General features: G+C 31.6%; 1 protein-coding gene across 1 annotated transcript; it reads right to left on the reverse strand.

Moving 5' to 3' along the window:
* Nucleotides 1–1,044: 1,044 nt before the first annotated feature.
* Nucleotides 1,045–12,942, reverse strand: LOC136209233 (purple acid phosphatase 22-like). The gene is made up of 5 exons (XM_066000654.1): nt 12,742–12,942; nt 9,799–10,093; nt 6,387–6,955; nt 3,495–3,583; nt 1,045–1,616 (listed from the first exon to the last, which is right to left on the reverse strand). Exons 1-5 carry the CDS (start codon nt 12,901–12,903, stop codon nt 1,385–1,387), a joined length of 1,347 nt encoding a protein of 448 aa, XP_065856726.1. The 5' UTR covers nt 12,904–12,942; the 3' UTR covers nt 1,045–1,384.
* Between the last annotated feature and the right edge of the window lie 7,440 nt (nt 12,943–20,382).

The following is a 20,382-nucleotide window of genomic DNA, read 5'->3' on the forward strand; positions in this document are numbered from 1 at the left end:
AGAAATTGTAGTTTGGTCGATTATTTTAATATTTTAGTTTGGTTCGGTTTTAATTTTGGCTTAATTTGATAATCAGTTCGGTTACTGAAAAAAATATCGATATAACCAATAACTGAACCGAACTTAATATATAAATGTAAAAATATAATTTTATCTTTATATATATAAATAATTTATAAAATATAAAATTCAATCGCTAAAAATATAATTTTATCTTTACCTATATAAAATTTGGTTTAATGACCTTTAATTTCTTTAATTGTAATTTTTTTTTATATAAGTGCATTATTTGAAAACCAATAAAATAAAAATATATAAGAAATGAAATATTATGAGTTTTCGATTATTCGGTCAATAATTGAACCAAATTGAAAATTTTCAGTTTGGTAATATTCAGTTTGATTCAATTATGAAAATAAGACATATTTCGATTCGGTTAGTAATCGAACCGAACCAATGTTCACTCTTAACTGACGTGTAGCATCAGATTAGGCAAAATGACTAGTACTAGTCTCGTTCTACCGTAACATTTTCTAACCAATATAAAAAAGCTATCAACTTCATGAGAATTTCTCCAACTTATTAAAAATTATTCTAGTATTCTCTATTTTCTCTCTAAAGTAGCACGTTGCCCCTTCTTCTGCAGGCTGACTTCTTTTTTGCGGATTTACTTTGATTATTATTTTCTTTTTAGCTGGATTTCATATATTTTTATCGGATCTTTTGGTCTAATCTGCATCTGCTCTCTATAATTCTTTCATTTATACTATTTTTTCTATTTAGGAAGCGTGAAAATGATTGATCTTGTCCGTAAATCACTAAATCTATGTGAGTGTAAAAGAAAAAACCCAGATCTAAATATTTAGAATGATCTAAATGATGAAGATTAGATTGCAATAGATTTTCTGCGGATTTAAATTTACAAGAAGCATATGCTTTATAATTCATTTTGTTAAACATCTCACATTTGTTTAATTGGAGAGCTATACATCTCCTTATATGTTTGAGACAATACTATCCATATGAGGTACCGTTTGAGGTGAATTAGATCTTTGTTTACATGGTATCATAGTCACAGTATCCAATGTTGGGGTTCTCACTGATATTAGCGTCATGCACCAAATGTATTGGATGTGAAGTGGCGTGTTAAACATCACACATTGCTAATTGGAACGCTATATGCCTCCTTATATATGTGAGTCAGACCTCTTCCGCTAATTTACCTTTTGGAGTGAGTTAGACTGTTTTTCGATTTATAAAGATCGGAAACGGTTTATTTTATCCGTAGATCACTAGATCCATATTTTTGCAAAAAGAAATTACTCAGATCCAATTCGGAAAAATTCTAGACAAATGTGGATTGAATTGTGTAATAAAATGAGGTTTATAATTCATCATTAGCAGAAGATTGTTTTCCCAGGTCTGCATTTCCATTTTTCCAGCATGATTTAGAACAGATTAAACTATCGAACCAGACATCATCAGCCTGAACCGAGTCGGAATCGTTGTTGCGGTGCCAGGACCAGTGTGCTCGCTTTTCGTCCAATATTCTCAATCTTCCGTGTCCAAAGCTTGGTTCTCGAATCAATGACAGTACCGATGCTGGATTCTTAAACCTTCATTTAAAAAAATTCAGAAAAAAGGTCATCCAAAATTCTCATAATCCCATTAATCTGATTTCATATATGCATCACCCAGGGGCGGAGATAGGGGCTTGGGGTCCAGGTCCCTCCGGCTGCCAAAACTACCTCTATCTATGGGGTGGTTTCCGCTTAGGATGTAAACAGGGCGGGGCGGAGATTGGAGTTCCCATCCCCGTTCCCCAACTAAACGGGGAATCCCCATACCCGCCCCGTGAAACAAACGGGAACAAAATTTATCTCCGTTCCCGCCCCGTGGGTAATCCCCGACTCCACGGGTATTCTTGTTTACCCATTTAAAGTTTAAAAGAATATATGAAAAAACAAATAAATGAAAAGAGGTGTTCGCTATGGTTACTTTGTTTTTTATAAAGTACCGTTACTTTGGTGTGGTTTTCACCATTGGATTAATCATAGAGTGAAACAGAGATAAAACATTTGGATCAGATTAATCATAGGTTCAAGTTTTTCTATACGTATTTTTTATTTTCTATGATTAATGATATGTTACCGGGGATTAAACAGGTAATCCGTCGGGAATCCCCACCGGGCACAATATGGGACAGGTTCGAGGATCCTCGCTTTCCCATCCCCGCCCCGTCCCTACTAACGGGGCACATATTAGCCTCCGTCCCCGCCCCATTTACATCCCTATTTCGGCCCCTCGTATCTCCAGCATGATTAAATGTGGTTAATTAGCTTATTTAGTTTGTATTTAAATATCTAACTTTGATTAATATGTGATACGATATAAATTTCTCTAATTTCGTTCAAAGCGGTCCAAACTTAATTCTCTAATCCAAATTTAATTTAATTTTGAAAAGTTTTACGATTATATAGAAAAATTAGTTCTGAACCATTCAAATTTAATTTAACATTTTTTTTTTTTGCACTCAAGTGTAAAAATGATCCTCCCAACAAAGTAATCATGTATACATCATTGACGTCACCTAAATTCTACTAACTTTTGCTTGTAACCAAAGTTAATAATAATATTACATGATTTGATACAAATCTGATAATTCATATGATGCGAACACGATATTAATTTAATAATTATCACTCTTACAACAATTTCTCTTCCTCTCTCTTACTATACGTGCGTGCGTAAAAAGACTTTTTTTACTAACTCGAATTTGTTCAAATTCTTTTTTTGTATAAGAACAAATTTTAAGTACCAACGTAAAACTTTTCAAAATTAAACTAGATTGTGTTTAAGATTCCTAACATTTGAAAAGAAAAATTGTGTCTAATAAAAAAACCGAATTTAGTAGAAATTTGGATTTAAGAATGATCTAATATGTTAAAAAAAAAATAAAATTTGGATCTAAAAAGAGCCAAACATACAAAAAAAAAAAAATAAATAAATTAGAAATTTAGATTTAGAGATAATGTAACAGTAAGACCCTGATTTTTGGCTCTTCTTAAACCAATTTTAGGTGCTAAATCAGCATTCCTTTCAAAATTTCTTGGAAACAGGGGGTTAAAACCACGTAGATTTGGTAATTAAAAACGAACTCAATTAATTAATTTTATATTAATCATTTAACAATTTCCAATTCATCAAATACGTATTCAAAGTTTTAAATCAAATCTCCAATTTAATAAATACTCAATCAAAATTTAATTAAATCACCAATTTGGTTTCTCATGATCTCAAATTTTGTAGAGATAGAAAAACGAGAACTACCTCTAATCATAATGATTCTAACGGACCTCTCGGCCCCCTTATCCGCCCCTGGATGGGAGGGCTCGGATATCATTTTGAAGCCCCCTCGAAAGTTCCCCTTGGAACTAGTAACTAATATAATATGAATTTTAAAGCATATTAGAAAGAAAAAAAAAAGTACTTACGTCATTGCAAGTCCTTCACGATTTCCTCCATCCCCTATGGTTATATAAGCTGGACCACATGGATCACCCTTGTTATTATAAATCCTAGTCTGCATGTGAATATTTCAAAATAAATAATAAATAATAATAATAATAACAGATCGATGGGGGTGATATAATAATAATAATAATTTTATAAAAAATAATAATATTATCATTATTAATATAAAAAATAATGCAAAAAAAAAAAAATCTAGAGATTCGATATTGTGATTTAGGGGTGTTTGGTTGCTCATTTTCATACTCCTTTTTGTCTTTCCACTTGAGAAAGGAGAGTTTTAGGTGTTTGGTTAGTGACCTCCTGTTTGCCTTTTACATTTGAAAAGCAGCATTGCGTGTTTGGTTAGTGATCTCCTGTTTGCCTTTTGCACCCAAAAAGCAGCCTTTTACAAAAACAGCCTTTTCCAACAGCAAACAGCAAACCGTAACAGCAAACAGTAAACAACAACAACAAACAGTAGGTAAAACAAACAGACCCTTAATATATAATTATACATTTTTTTTTTTTTTTTTTGATGAAAATTACACTTAAAATTTGACAAATTTTACTCATTGATATCTTGTACTTCTATCTGAATCTGAACACAATTACATTTGTCAAATTTAAGCCTTTGACTTATTTGATGATTTGTCAAACTTCAAGGTTGACATGAGGTAGCCCTACTTTGAATTCTATTTAATCGGTATATAATGTCAAACGTTTAAAACTGATAATTTTAAATATGTAACATGTCCAAGTAAGTAAAAGTACAGGGTAAGAAATATAAAATTACAATAATATTCGGTTGGATTTTGAATTACCAACTCATTTGGTCATTACTGTTAGATTCAGGCTAGTTAGAATCATCACATGGAGATTCAAAGTATGCTAATATTTATAGATCTAATAAGTCTAAGGGGGCGTTTGGGTGTTACTTTTCGTGCTCTTGTTTGCCTTTTCAATTTGAAATGGAGAATTTTAGGTGTTTGGTTAGTGACATTCATGTTTGCCTTTTACACTTGAAAAACAGCATTAGGTGTTTGGTTAGTGACCTCTTGTTTGTTTTTTACACCTGAAAAGCAGCATTTTACAAAAGCAGAGAATCTATGCTTTTTGGAAAAACAGTTTTTTCCAACAGCAAACAGCAAACCGTAACAACAAACAACAACTAGCAACAACAAGCAGAAACAGCAAACCGTAACAGCAAACAGCAAACAGCAACAACAAACAGTAGGTCAAATATGCGCTCAAACCACTACTTAGTCTTGGTCTATTTAAAATGTTAGTTTTTTGTTATCTATTATTTAGTAATATTTATTCTTTTGATCTATTCAAAATATCTATTTTCACCCTGAACTATTATGTGAGAGCATTTGCATCCTGACATATTCAAAATTGATGAAATCTTAACTATCAATAGTAAAATTTGTGAAATCTCAACTATCAATAGTTGAGATTACACCAATTTTGAATATGTTCGGATGCAAATATAACCGGTAATAGATTAGAAGACAAAAACTGGATATTTTAAATAGATCGAAGAACAAATGTTACCAACTAATAGACCTGGAGTCAAAACTAACACTTTAGATTCATAAAGAGTCAAATAGTGCTTTAGGGGTGTTTGATTACCTACTTTTCTCTCAATTTTTGACTTTTCACTTTGAAATGGAAAATTTTAGGTGTTTAGTTAAACACATCTGGCTTGTCTTTTATAGCTGAAAATATCTTTTTGGAAAAATAACTTTTTCCAATAGCAAACACAACAACAACTAATGAGGTGTTTGGTTGCTCATTTTCATTAGACCTGTTCATGGGCCGGGCCTAATCGGGTTTTATGTCTAATTACTGTGTCCAAGCTCAGCCCAACCTGCACTATATTTACATCGGGCTCGGGCCGGGCTGGGTTAGACTAAAAAAACTAATTCCCAAGCCCAACCCGGCCCGACCCATCCATTTAATATATTTATATTAAAAGTTTTTTAATATAACGTAAAATTAAATTGTTATTATAAATAATAAAATTCACATATTAAAGTATTATTATAAATAAAAAAAATGTAACAAACATATATTTATAAACTATAATTTATAACTAAGAGTTTGCAGGCATGTAATTTTGTTTTACAAAACATCAATCTACTTACTGTACAAAGAAAACAAAGCTACTGTATTTTTAAAACTAGTAGATAAGAATGTGTAATTTCATAGAGTGAGGGCATGAAAATTGAATAATTAAAACTAAAATTATAAATATAAATAACATACTAAATGTAATTAAATTATATCGAATTATTTTATGTCTCGGGTCGGGTCGGGCTAGACTTGGGTTTTCAAATAAATCCCAAGCCCAACCCATTTTAAATTCGGGTTTTTGCGGGCTCGGACCGGGCCAGGCTAAATGCTAAATATGCATGTCCAAGCCCAACCCATAAAAGACGGGCTTGGGCGGGCCAATGGGCTCATGAACACGTCTAATTTTCATACTCATGTTTGACTTTTCACTTTAAAATGGAGAATTTTAGGTGTTTGGTTTGTGACATCCTATTTGCCTTTTACATACTGAAAAGTAGCATTTTACAAAAACAGAGAATCATTGCTTTATAAAAGCAGGGAATTCATGCTTTATGGAAAAATAACTTTTTCTATTATTTTTTCAACAATAAACAGTAGGTAAAACAAACGGACCCTAAACCAAACGGGATCTTCTTAATGTTCACAAATATCTATCTCATTAATCGAGTGCTCGATGCGTATAATTATATTTTTTTTTTCAAAAACACGATTAATAAAAAATCAGAAACTCAACGCACCAAAATCGAAAAAACGTAAATAAACTTTTTTTTTTCAAAATCCAAAAGGAAAGGACTTACAAATCTTTCATAAGCATGAACATGGCCAGAAAAAACCAAATCAACTCTTGCTTCAAACAACAAATCCTCCATAGACTTTCTCATACTTTCACCTTCTCCTTGATGTGCAAAATTACTATTATACCACGGCGCATGCACTACCACAATAACCCAAGGTGTTCTCTTCCTATCAATCCTCGCCACGTCAGCTTCAAGCCACGTGTACTGATCCGAGTCAGCATCAAAGTCAGTATAAGACCCTAACATTATAATATGAGCTCCAACTACTTCAAATGAGTAGTATAAATTTGAGGTTGAACCACTCTCTTCATATGGCATTACCCATCTTGCATTATAGGCTGTGAATCCCTTTGGATATATGATGGGGAATGCTTCTACTTCATGGTTCCCTTGGGTCACCATCCATGGTCGTCGGCTCGAGTAGGGTTCGACTAGTCGGCCGAAGGAATCCCATAGTGGTTGCTGGCTGTCGGCGTATGATAGATCCCCTGGTAAAAGAAATATGTCGTAGTCGTGGCTTCCGACGTGTTTTAGGGTTGAACTGGTCCATTCTGTTTGTCCTAAGTCACCTGATCAATGGTAGAAGAATTAATTACATATCGAAAAATAATTACTATTTGAATATGTTTTTCGTAACTGTTTTTGTTTTATCACTTTAAAAAGCAGAATATAAATGTTTGGTTAGGATTGAAAAGTAGTTGCTTAGGGCTATTTTGACAGAAAGATCGACTACATCTTATAGTAACAATAAAAACAACAGTAAACAGTAGAATAATAGCCAAACCAAACATTATATATTTATATATATATATATGTATAATTTGATTTTTTTTGTTGTCAATTCATCATCAATTTTTTTGGAAATGGAATATGATAATAAGAAATATACAAGTTCAAGGGATAAATTACACATTTGGCCTAATGGTTATTGTGAGAAAGTGAATTTATTCTTAACGTAGAAAACATTGCAATTTTAAATTTAATGTTTATCAAACGGTGAAATTTTAAATCTTATTAACAAAAAATATTTTTTTTATGTGTAATTTTATACTGGAGCAATCCAATAGGATTGGAAATTACACATCTTTTATTCATAAAAAAAAAAACACTTATTTTGTTTATGATGCTTAAAATTGCACTTAGACTTAATATGGTATTGTTTTATGTGTGGAGACTAAATACGCTATCTCCTAATAATTACAGAGCTTAAATTTTTACCTTATCCCTAAATTCAAATTTACTCTCCAAATTAATCAAACTTTTTTAAGTATTTTTTATTGGTAAACAAACCTAAGGTTTTTTTTTTATATAGAAATGATTTCAGGCCCATTATATAAGTAGGCTTTTCATTTATGTTTAGGCTTTAGGCCCATTTCTTTTGATTGTCTTACCCAATTGGACTAATTGGTTTCATTTTGGAAATACTTTTATAAGGAACATTATTTTCTGATTTCCTTAAAAAAAGTTCAGAATTCTAAAGAAAAAATAATTTTACTCTTAACATACAAAATAATCCAATCCTATTCTTTGATAAAAAAAACTTCTAATTCAATTTGATCCTTACAGTAGAAATTCTAGTTCAATTTTTATCTTTTTCCTTAAATCATACTGAAAAATCAATCATCAAGGAGTTAATTGATAAAATAATTCATAAAAAAACGTTATCCATAATAAAAAAATTAAAAATTCAGGTCCTTTAAAATAATTTTAAATATAATATAAACAAAGGCTTAGAAGAAAAGTAAAGAAAACAATTATTAAAATCGACCCTACACCAAAACGTCCAAAATTGAAGGGCAAGAATGCACAGTTTCTAAAGTTGAAGCAAGTTTTTCACAAGTTGTAGACGCAAAGTTTTCTTATATATATATATATATGCAATTATTCTATATATTCTTCGCATTTTCCCCTTCTGTTGACTCTGATACTAGTTATTTGCCTAAACTTTAAGTCACATATTTGCTTTAACTCTTTATATGTATTGTTATTATTGTTAGATGTTTATTGTTTAATAATCGGTAGAAGTTAGCTGATTTTTTTTTTTCGAAATAATAATGAGCGGTTGGATTGTTTCTCCATTCTAATAAAACACTTTTATATGTTATTTATTGTTTGAAGTGAAAGTAAGAAGAAAAACAAAAGGAGCATAGCCCAGTTAGTAAATTTGTGGTCGCAGGAGGTGGAAAATTGTGAGTTCGAAACTCATCCTTTAAAAAAAGTATATAAAAAAAAAGAAAAAAAAAGGAGAAGCAAATTATCATTCAATTTGATTCCTAACGAAGGTGTTAGATCCAAATTTAGTCCTAAAAAAAATAATATAAAGTTTTAATTGGGAAAAATTTTGAGCACAAATAAAAAAAACACAAAACAACTTTAGACTTGGATAACAGAACTTATAAAACAATATTCTTATCAAGGGTCAAACAGAGAATAGGTTATCGACACACCTTCTGACGGTTGAAAACCACCCCTTAATTTATAAGAGTGGTTTCGCCTAGCCCATCCCTCCATCTCCTGTTACGAGTGCTAACTTATAAAACTCAACAAAGCGTTTGCATTTTTTCCAGTCCTGGCAAAACTTTTGCCAGGAGAAAGGAAAATTGTTTTGATCTCGCTAGGGAAAAAAATATTAAGGTTAAAACTTTGAGAGTATTTGGCTGCTCATTTTCATGCTCATGTTTGCCTTTTCACTCTAAAAGGGAGAATTTTATTTGTTTGGTTAGTGACTCCATGTTTTCCTTTTACACCTGAAAAGTAGATTTTTACAAAAGCAGGGAATCCTGTTTTTTGGAAAAGCAGTTTTTTTTTTCCAACAACTACCAGTAAACCGTAACACCAAACATGAAACAGCAATAACAAACAGTAGGTAAAACAAACATGTCCTTTGTCATTTCTTATATTAGAAGTATAATGCACTTCCCTAGAATATATTAGGAGAAATTTAGATTTTGTCCGTATAATCAAACTAGTCGAAAGCAACATATCGTCACTATAACAAAAATAGTACGTAGAAAAGAGAAAATCACATGATGATACATGTGAGGGACAAACCTATGGGGGGATTTTGGGAGTGCTTGAGCATCCATTGGTTGTTAGAAAACGCCGAAAATTCTATAGAAATTATGAATGCAACTTTGATTTTTTTTTAATGTAAAAACACTAAGAAAAATATCACTTTAACACCCATAAATCACGATAAACACTTCTCAGTGAATACTAAATTTGTCACTGATACGTGTTATTTTGGACTTATTTCACAATAAATCCTAATTTGGATTAATTTGACATTCAAACTAATTTTACCCCCAAAAAAATTGGTAAAAAACAAAAGCATCCTAATAATGAATTACCAAATTCAAAACAATTTCAATAAAGATAAAGTAATTGAAAGAGAAATGAAGTGATAACTTACCAACCACAACAAATTCAATAGGAAAAGAAGATGGAGGTGTTTTGAAGGAAAATTCAGGTCCATCTCCACCACATCTGTAATAATAGGTTGTATTTTGATCCAACGGTCCAATTTTCACATTGTGAATCTTCCCGGAACTGTAAAGGAAATAACGGTAAGATGTATGGTCTCCGGTGGCCGTTGAATTGTATTTTCCGGGTTGATTTCCATATTCAACCACTGATTTTACTTGGTGTTTAGCTTCTGTAATCCATGATATTCTCATGTGATCTTTCCCTGCCAGTGAAATATGCACCTAATATAAACGTATAATTAAATTACACGTACAGGGATAAAGTTCGAATTTGCGTGTGACGTAATATTGGGAAAATGCAGATAAATCTAGTGACGGATGTAGGATTCAGTGATAGAGTGTTTGGGGTTCTCCCTGTTGATCTACGGATGTTAAATTGTAATTTATTGTAGAAATTTTTGAAGCTTTGACAATTTTTGGCGACTAGTAGGTGCTGAAACCCCAATAAATCCGTGGTAGATACACATTAATGTAAGAAATAATAGTTATTTTGTCAATTATATAATTTTTAAGTTAGAGCACTTCTAAGCCAATATAGGGGGCAATTTTGTAATAGATCAATTTTTATCTAGGTCCAGAGATGGAGACGGGGAGCAATGGGGGTGTTAGGCTCTGTTCTTTATTACTGAAAAAAACTGAACTGAACTGAACTGAACTGAATTGAACTGAATGCTACTGAACTGAACTGAACTGAACTGAACTGAATGATACTGAATACTGAACTGAACTGAATTTAACTGAATGCTACTGAACTTAACTGAATGATACCGAACTTAACCGAATTTAATCGAACGTAACAATAATGATGATATTAGACTTTAAAATAATTTAATGATAATATTGGACATTAATAAGCTTATAATAATAATAATAATATTTCTACCAAAAAAAATAATATCAATAATAAATAAACATATTATTAAAGATTAAACTAAATTAAATATCAAATAAAATCTAGGCTCGATAAAATCTTATGACATTAAATAAAAATGAGTCTAATTTAAATTAAAAATATAAATTACATACAAACACAAATTTATATATAATTTAAAGCCTATGAAATTAAATACAAATTTTTATATGAATACACACTCTTAACTTTTTATTACAATTAAGTATTAAGGTACAAAAATACCTTTAACGTTTTGGGTCCGGGGTTATTTTACTCCTGACGTCTAAATATGAATTTTCATATGAATACAAAATCTTGACTCAATTTATCAATGTTAAGGGTAAAATTGCTATTGGCTTCTAATATTAGGGATAAAATTGCACTATTTGAGATATTAAGGTAGTTGAGCCAGTTAATTTTTTAGAGCATTGTAATGTAAACGTATTAATATAATATTTATTTACTTTTCGCAAAATTTGTAAATAAGTTGCACCAAATAATTATAATTATAATAAATAATGATAATATATATAATGACAAAGCATAAATTATATATAAATATAATTATAATGAAAATAGATAAATTAATATATAATAAATTATAATAATTATAATAAATTGCTGAAATTATAAATAAATAATGATAATAATAATAAATTATATATAAATAATAATAATATATAATAATTATAATAAATAATGATAAATTATTGAATACTGAAACTGAATATTGAACTGAACTGAACTGAACTGAACTGATTACTACTGAACTGAACTGAACTGAACTGATTGTTACTGAAATTAAATAATAAAGAACAGGCTCTTAGTGACCGGACCCTCCTCTTATAGAAGTGGTTCCGCCACTGCAGTGACGAATTCAAAATTTACTAATAGGGTTACTCTATTATGATTTATGAGTGTTCGTGTTGTTTGAGTGTTTTTGCAAAATAATAATAATAATAAAAAAAACCCCAACACCCTCCCTCCCGACAAAACTTTTATGAAATTTTCTAGCGAGCAATTGATATTCAAACCTCGTGACCCTTTTTAGATTCGTCAGTGCATCTTGCATATCCTTCTATTTTCATATGCGAGGTGTTGATTGCACCTCAATTAGATGAAGGACTGTATTTTTTTTACCCCAATCCAAACCAAAACGAAAAAAAAACTTTACAACCTAGTACGTTTTAGTTTTTTTTTATACTTCAATATAACACCTTGTCTCAATACCATCCGTTCTAGTCCAAATCCAACACTTTGGGTCTTACGGTTTTAAAATGTGTATGCATGTATTGGATTCACACCTCACTAATAAGCTCCATACATACCCCCTCTCCATTTCTGATGTGAGATTCAGTTCATTCCAGTCCCATCACCATCTCTTAAAGCCGCTCCTTACTTAGAGCATCTCCAATAGAGGGTGTCTAAAAGAATGTCAAAACTTAACACATAATCCCAATATATAATAATTTATTATTTCTTTTATCCACGTCGCTCTTGAAAAATTACCATTATAATCCTACAAATTATTATTTTATTATAAATATTAAAAATAAAAGACTTCAGATTTTATTATTTCTAGGAGAGGGACAATATATTTTATATTAAAAAATAATAAACAAAGTTGCCAAGAGATTGTCAAAAATTGGCAACTTTCCTTGGCACCCACAATCACTCCAACAGTGGGCAACTTTTAAAAGTTGCCAAACCTGATGACACTCTTTTGAGCACCTTCTATTGGAGATACTCTTAGTCCTTCTACCCTGATGCCAGCCACTCCGGATCGTATCATTACATTCAAACAGCTAAACATAGATTCTATTACTATTTAGGCTTAAAATTGCTTTACATTAGAAATATTGAACACAAAATTTTATCATTTCTTATGTTTTCCCTAACAAAACTAGGGGCAAATTTGTACATAGTCCCGTATTATATGATGAAAGAAAAATGAGATTGGAAATAAAAATGAACAGACCTGTTGAGGATGGGATTCCGGCCGGTTGTTGCCGGAGAAAATAAGACTGCGAACCGGAGGTCGAGAGTAAGCATTGTTAGAAGCATGAGATAGCAATGGAAATTGGGGGAAAAAAGAGATTGCTAAGAGCAGAAACAGACCAAATGCTAATAATTTCTCCATTTTCAGATTTAGGATAAGAAGAGACAAGAGAGAAGAGAGGTATTTGTAGGAGTGGCATTAGAATTTTATAAATTAATAGAAAATGGGTTATATAAATATTGCACGTCAAGTAATTGAGTTTAAATTAGGCTATGCTTAGATCAACATTTTCATGATTAAAAAAAAACTGATACTCTGTTCAAATTTGGGTAAATTACACTCATGGTCACTGAACTTTACTTATTTTAACAGTATGAGTACTGAACTTTACACTTTTTAATATCGGTGGTCATTAAACGCTTCAAAATGACCGTTGATGGTATCAAAGTAAAAAATTCGAAAAGTTAATAATATTCTAAGGAACTTTAATGGCTTAATGTATATTTACACCTTTTAACTTCACAAGACACTCTGAATTTTTTAAATAACCTATCACACACTTATAGGTGGCTTTAAAAACCTATCACACACTTATAGTTGGTATTACAAATCTATCACGCATCTAAAGTTGGCTCATTGACCTCTTTCACACAAATTCGTTGATCTGTCATTTTGACATATGTAGTGACATACAAAACGAACTAATACGTTTTTCTTTTTTCTATAACTCTCACATGCGACCTTGTCTGCCAAAGATGGCAGATCAGCGAATTTGTGTGAAAGAGGTCTGAATGAGCCAATTTTAGGTGTGTGATAGGTTTTTAATGCCAACTATAAACGTGTGATAGGTTTTTAAAGTCAACTATAAGTGTGTGATAGATTATTTAAAAAGTTCAAGGTGCTAATAGACAAAACTTGTCAAGTTTTAAGAGTGTAAATATGCGTTAAGCTGCCAACTTTAATTCTTGAAAAATTTCGTTTTGAAATCATTTAGGTATTGATTGATTAGAAGAGAGGTGTGATTTCATAGTAAATGTCTTTCTGAACAACTTTAATTCTTGAATATTTTTATTTTGGGGTCATTAACGGTTATTTAAAGAGTTAGGGCCCGTTTGGTTGCTACTTTTCATGCTCTTTTTTGCCTTTTCATTTCAAAAGGTAGAGTTTTAGGTGTTTGGTTAGTGATCTCCTGTTTGCCTTTTAAATCTGAAAAGTAACACTACGTGTTTGGTTAGTGACCTCCTGTTTGCCTTTCACACCTGAAAAGCAGCCTTTTACAAAAGCAGAGGATCTCTGCTTTTTGAAAAAGCAGCTTTTTCAAAAAGCAAACAGCAAACCGTAACAGCAAACAGCAACAGCAAACAGTAGGTAAAACAAACGGACCCTTAGTTAAAGTTGAGTAGCCACCGATATTAAAATGTGTAAAGTTCAGTGATCATCATTAAAAATTGGAATTCAGTGATCATAATATTAAAACCAGTAAAATTGGTGTAATTTATCCTTTCAAATTTTGTATTTGGGAGGAGCTGCTGCTTGTTTGCAATCATTACTTTCTTCTTTAATTTTTAATTGTTTTTTTCTGGTGTGACCACACAAATATAAGATCCAAAAAAGTGAAGTGACACTAATTACTTGATCTACCATATTGTTACTTTTGATACCACGTTTCTTTAGATAAATTACGTCAATCAACTCTTAACTTTGGGGTAAATACATCCATATAATGAACTTTGTTGAAACTAATATTAAAGTTACTATTATTCAATTTTTACATTTTTTTAACATTATTATTATTATTAAACTTCAATTGCGTTTTAAAATGATCATCAACCTCAAAATAAAAAAATAGTGATGAATTTTAGGGAGGCATCAAACAAATCCCAAAGAAATAACTTAGGGACTTGGTGCCTCTATTAGAAACTATGCTCTTCGGAACTCTATACCACCGAATAATTTCTCAAAACAAAAAAAAAGTTTAGAGTATATGAAGAAGTTGATAGTCTTTTAGTGTCTTTGAAAACCTATCCACCATTACAAAGATTGAATCTATTCACCTGTGAGTTCTAGGAAGACTTAGCATGAAATCTAACGAAAGATCCTCTTATGTACATGTAGTGCTTGGTATAGCTCATAATTTTGTGCATGTTATTAGATGTTTAATAGATATAACACCTTTCTGCAAGTTGTTTCACATCGTTAATTATACGACTTTAGAACTACCAATAGGCGTCAAGAATATCATTTGAGATCTCCTATACTGAAAATTTTGCAAAATTAGTTTATGCTCAATGTTCATGAAAATTATTTTCTCAATGTAACACATCAAGCAATCTCCAAGCAAATAATCTCTCATTCGGTTGCGTAAATCGGTCTTGATAATGTTTATTACAGAAAAACATCTTTCAACCGTAGCAGCTGCAATAGGTAAGACTAATGCTAACTCGATAAGTCGATGCACCAAATGATAAGTGGTGTGATATTTATTTTTCACCACAGTCTTTACAAGCTCACCAATATCACGAAAAATGTAGAATGCTTCATTCAATCTTACATCAGTAATATAGTTCTTAAGCTAATGGTGAAGCTCAATCAATTCAAAGGAGGAAAAATCTTCTGAATACAACCCAGCAAAATAAAACAGTCTTTCATGATCAAAATTAGAAAAAATATTTTGAAGGATCAAAACATGTTATGCACATAAATAACTCTGAACTTGCCTTGGTGAAATGTTTGTCTAATGCTCCGGAAATATCATCAATAACCTAGAATAAAATAATTCATGAAATGATTAAATAGGTCATTTCTATCATTTCATTATAATTTATATAGGGTTAATACATATATTTGCCCTTGTGTTTTTTCGGAAAAACAGATTTGCCCTTAAATCAAATAAACTCACAAAACTATCCCTGAATTTTCCATAAACGTGCAATTATACCCTAATCTGACGGAGCTGCTAAACGGCGATGACATCAAACCTTCTTATCTCTAGAAAAACTTTAGAAAAGAACAACCAATCACAAACAGAAAAAAATATGCACATTCAATTTCGATTAAAAGCAAGTTAGAAGAACAGATTGGTTAAAATTCATTTTCATAAAAACTCAATCAACCTAATAAAATGACGTCTAAACCTCCTAATTAATCCAAAAGCAATAGCAATAGAAAACAATAAGAAACCAAATGAATTTTGATTGTCGTCATCCAATTTTTTTGGAGACAAGAAGGTTTGATGTCATCGCCGTTTAGCAGCTCCGTCAGATTAGGGTATAATTGCACGTTTATGGAAAATTGAGGGATAATTTTGTGGGTTTATTTGATTTAAGGATAAATCTGTTTTTCCGCGAAAACACAGAGGCAAATATGTGTATTAACCCATTTATATAAATTGAAGAGGAATCAAATACCTTCAAAAATGTTTCCGTACGAAAATGATGGCGACATGTCTTTTATACTCCATCAATAAGAAGATGGTGGCGATATACCTTCAAAAATGCTAACCTCAATATATTCTTCTTGAGAGTTGAAAAAAAGAATTTGAGAAAAAAAGAAAGAACATAGGACTAATTTATTAACCATTCTCGTCTAAATTTTTTTTGGCATGTGAAGGACCAAAACCATGTCATTTTGATTCTTCACATGCCAAACAAATTTCGCCCAGTTTAGGTCCATTATGAACCAAATAAGAAAGACTTGAGGCAGTCCAACGAGTGCCTCAAGTTTGGAGTGCTAATTTAGCACTTCCATCTTTAATTTAGCATTCCCATCTTCAATCTTTGGAGATAGGGGATCAGAACTACCACTAGTCGGGATGGTTCCACCAACTGCAGTGACTGGGCATCCTTGTGTCTTTCCCTGGTTACAACTCCTTATCTCTCCTTGCATATATATTTAATAAAAATTTAATTGATATTTCTTCTTCTAAATTTAACATGTAATGCCAACTGAGCTACAACCCGTAATTCTTCATAAGATGTAATTAACTTTATACAACATAAATAATATATTTATTTTTCTTGTGTTAAGCTGAAATGGGAATCAAACCACATGGTAAATGGTAGTGTACTATTACACGAAATTATAAAACTGAATTCAAAATTCGAACTTCGAAATCATGCAAAAACTTATTAAGATGGAATATACTTAGAATGTGCTTCAACAAATTAAAAAAAAAATAAAAAAATAATAATAGTAGTAAATGAAGGCAGGATGAGTTTAACTTCAAGCGAAAGATGACGTTCTTCTACTATTGCTGCATATTGAAAAATAATAAATAAAAGTCTTAAATAGTTTTGTGAAACAAGTACAGAATATTTATTAATTATTGGCCTAACTGGCAATATGTTTCCTTAAAACAATATAACTATAATAATATAACGGGAAAATTACAAAACTAGGTCAAATGGGAGACCTATTTACACATTTAACATATTTACTCAACCAACTATATATCTAGACTGATTTTATGTGACTTTCCCATAATACTCCTAACCTTCCCACTTCCCACAACGGGAACAGCCGCTCCCCCTCATCTCATTGGTTACACAAAAAGTTGACTCCTCCATTAATAATTTCAAGACTTTTGATCTTCCTATCTTCCTTTAAATTGCACGAAATTTGCACCATTTCGCCAAATCACAATGAATTTCTCTTTTTCCTTTGTTCATCTCTTGATTCTGCAACTTCCTAATCCTAGAAAACGAAGCCATGGTTCTTCATCTTCCTGTTCCTGCTCGTTACTTGGTTTTTTTCTTCTTGTTACCATCAAAGAAGTGGTTATTCTACGTTATTTCCTTCGTTTTTCCCAGTTTATCATATTGTTATTGTTGCTTTTAAGGGTGGAAGGCGCGAAAAATGTAAGTATTTGTTTTTTCTGCGTTTTTTCATGAATACACTTCGCGTAGTCGATGATTTCGCGGAGATTTGTGAAGATAAAGAGCCTGAAACGTGATGATATACTTCGTGAATCGATGATTTCGCGAAGATCTGCGAAGAGAAAGAGCCTGAAACGTGTGGATCTACTTCGCGAATCGATTAGTTCGCGAAGTCTGCGAGTAGAAAAGTTCATGATTTGACTCGCAGACTTCGCGCAAGCATCGATATGCGACGTAGATCGTCACGTTTCAAACCTCGCATACCTCGCGAAAACATCGATTATCGAAGTAAAATCACCTCTTTCTCTACACATTTACATTCGCATTGTCACACCCGACCCTAAACGGCATCGGGTATGAACGAATTATAGGATGACGAACTTCGAACAGCCTGAAATCCGAACCTATATTCTAATATATAAAAATTTATTCGGACTCCTTAAGATTTATTTAATTATTTGGCTTGGACTCGATAATTCTATCGAGCTTCCTACGTACCCCGAAAGCCTTTTACTCTTTAAATCGGGAATCAAAGCCACGTAGTTCTACCTATTTTAGGTCGTTCTTTTAACTTATTAACTCGTTTAACTTATTGACACGTTAATGATTTAACGTTTTACTTCACTTTATTACTATATAATTTTATAAATCATTTTATCAAATCGAATAAATGTTTTATCATAAACAAATAAACGTTTTATCAAACCAGTTCACGACCAAATAAACATTTTTATCAAATCAGTTCACAACAAAATAAACGTTTTATCAAACCAACTCGTAACCAAACAACCGCTTTATCAAACCAAATCCGTAATGAAATAAACGTTTTATCAAACCAAATTCGTAATCAAACAAAATTAACATTATATGTCAAATCATCAAGCATTTTCAAAACGTAATACCAAACTCGTGCGTGTCCATCCTCGAATTCCACTCGTGTAGTTTATCATAACATCAATCATATCAATAATCGAGATATTCCATTCATATCTCGCCTTGCCTAACGTTAGGACTACCAGCCGTGCACTCTGGCCATACCGCTCTTAGAGCATCTCCAAGAGACTCTTAGTGAGCTCTCTATAAATAATATAAATAATTGACTCTTAGTGATTTAAGAGTGGTTAAGATATATCATCTCCAACAATGCTCCTTATATTCACTTCTTATTTATTATTTTACTATTAAAATTATTCTTTATTGTTACATTACCAATAGTGTGAGGAGAGAGACACATCAATAATAAATTATTAATAAAAAATAAAGTTAGGAGGCACTAAGAGGTGGAGAGATGCTCTCTATTAATAGAGAGGATGGAGAAGCTCTTAGTGATTTGAGGAGCCACTAAGAGGCTGTTGGAGATGAATTTTCATTCTCCCTCCTCAAATTTTAACTTAAGAGCCAATTTAAGAGGCTGTTGGAGATGCTCTTAGGTATGGTCTTACAAAAACAACTCCTACCCCGGGCAATCCTAGATGGACAAAACCATTTTATCTATCTTTCAAAATAACATAAAAAATCATATTTGGATTTCAATCCAAAATAATAACAATAACCGTAATAGCTTTCTCAATGCAAAAACAATTCGCATAAAATTGTCAAATTCGTTATCTTGACCAAATTTCCAAAACACCACGATAATAGATAATTAATCTTCAAATAATCAAAATCAAAAGTATTTTATATACTTTAACAATATATCTTAAACAGTTTTAAAACGTATTCAACATAACTCAAATATTATAAATAATTAAAAACTCAATTTTAAACCGACAAATTATATAATTAGTATAATATTAAACCGGTATCGTTAGTTCAGACCGAAGGTTCAGCTAGACTCATGACACTACTAGGAGTCTATCCGTACTAGTTTTATATTCGACTTTATACCGACTCTATTTGAAAAATATCAATATTAGTCCTTTTATTTTCAAGGATTATTTTAACTCTAACGATTAAAGTTGCTTAAAATATTTTATTAGTAGAATTCAAATAATCGAAATATTCTTATTCGATTATTCCCGCTCACTAGTAATTTTAAACTAACGTAATTATTTTCGACCGATTATATATTTTTAAACTCGTTATGCGGCTAAAAGTCTTAATACGGAATTTCACTTCGATAAATCTAAAAGACTAGTCTAAAATTTATATTTTTATCACCGAAAATTCGTCCGTGTGATCCGTGTTGACGATTGCCAGTTCACACCATTTTTTTGTTGTTTATTCTTATTCTCTTCTCCCTTTCTTTTCTTTATATATCTATGGTTAATCCCCTTTTTATATACTTCATCCACAAATCTAAACTTAGACATAAATTTAAAATTGTGACACATGGTTATTAATGTTGGTTAAATAAGGACATCTCAATGGCAACGTGTCCTTAAATTTTTTTTTGGGTAAGAAAGGAAAGGAAAAAACAAAACCAACAAAAAAACCTACACCGGGATCAGTCTAGGAAGGCTGACTCCAATCCTATCCTCTAGGAGAGAAGGCAAAAGAAAAGAAGGAGGAACAGATAGGGTAGAAACACCTAACATTCTCCCATGCCCAGCAGCTGCTAAGCGATCCGCCACGCGGTTTTGCTCCCTAAAAATATGGGAGAAATTAAGATACTCAAAGGCAGGACGGAGCCGCAAAATAGCTTTGATGAGATTCTGGCTCTTCAGACAAACAGCCTGGCTATCTGAAATCCTGTTAATAGCCTCCAGATTATCAGATTCCACCGAGAGCTTTTTAACACCCATGC

This window comes from Euphorbia lathyris, chromosome 10, assembly GCF_963576675.1.
Source record: "Euphorbia lathyris chromosome 10, ddEupLath1.1, whole genome shotgun sequence".
NCBI classification, from domain to species: Eukaryota; Viridiplantae; Streptophyta; class Magnoliopsida; order Malpighiales; family Euphorbiaceae; genus Euphorbia; species Euphorbia lathyris.

Coding starts and splice junctions, on each gene's coding strand:
- LOC136209233 (XM_066000654.1), bottom strand. CDS start 12,903: ATGGAGAAATTATTAGCATTTGGTCTGTTTCTGCTCTTAGCAATCTCT. Junction 10,094..12,741: donor CGGAATCCCATCCTCAACAG/GTCTGTTCATTT, acceptor CGTTTATATTAG/GTGCATATTTCACTGGCAGG. Junction 6,956..9,798: donor TATTGAATTTGTTGTGGTTG/GTAAGTTATCAC, acceptor ACCATTGATCAG/GTGACTTAGGACAAACAGAA.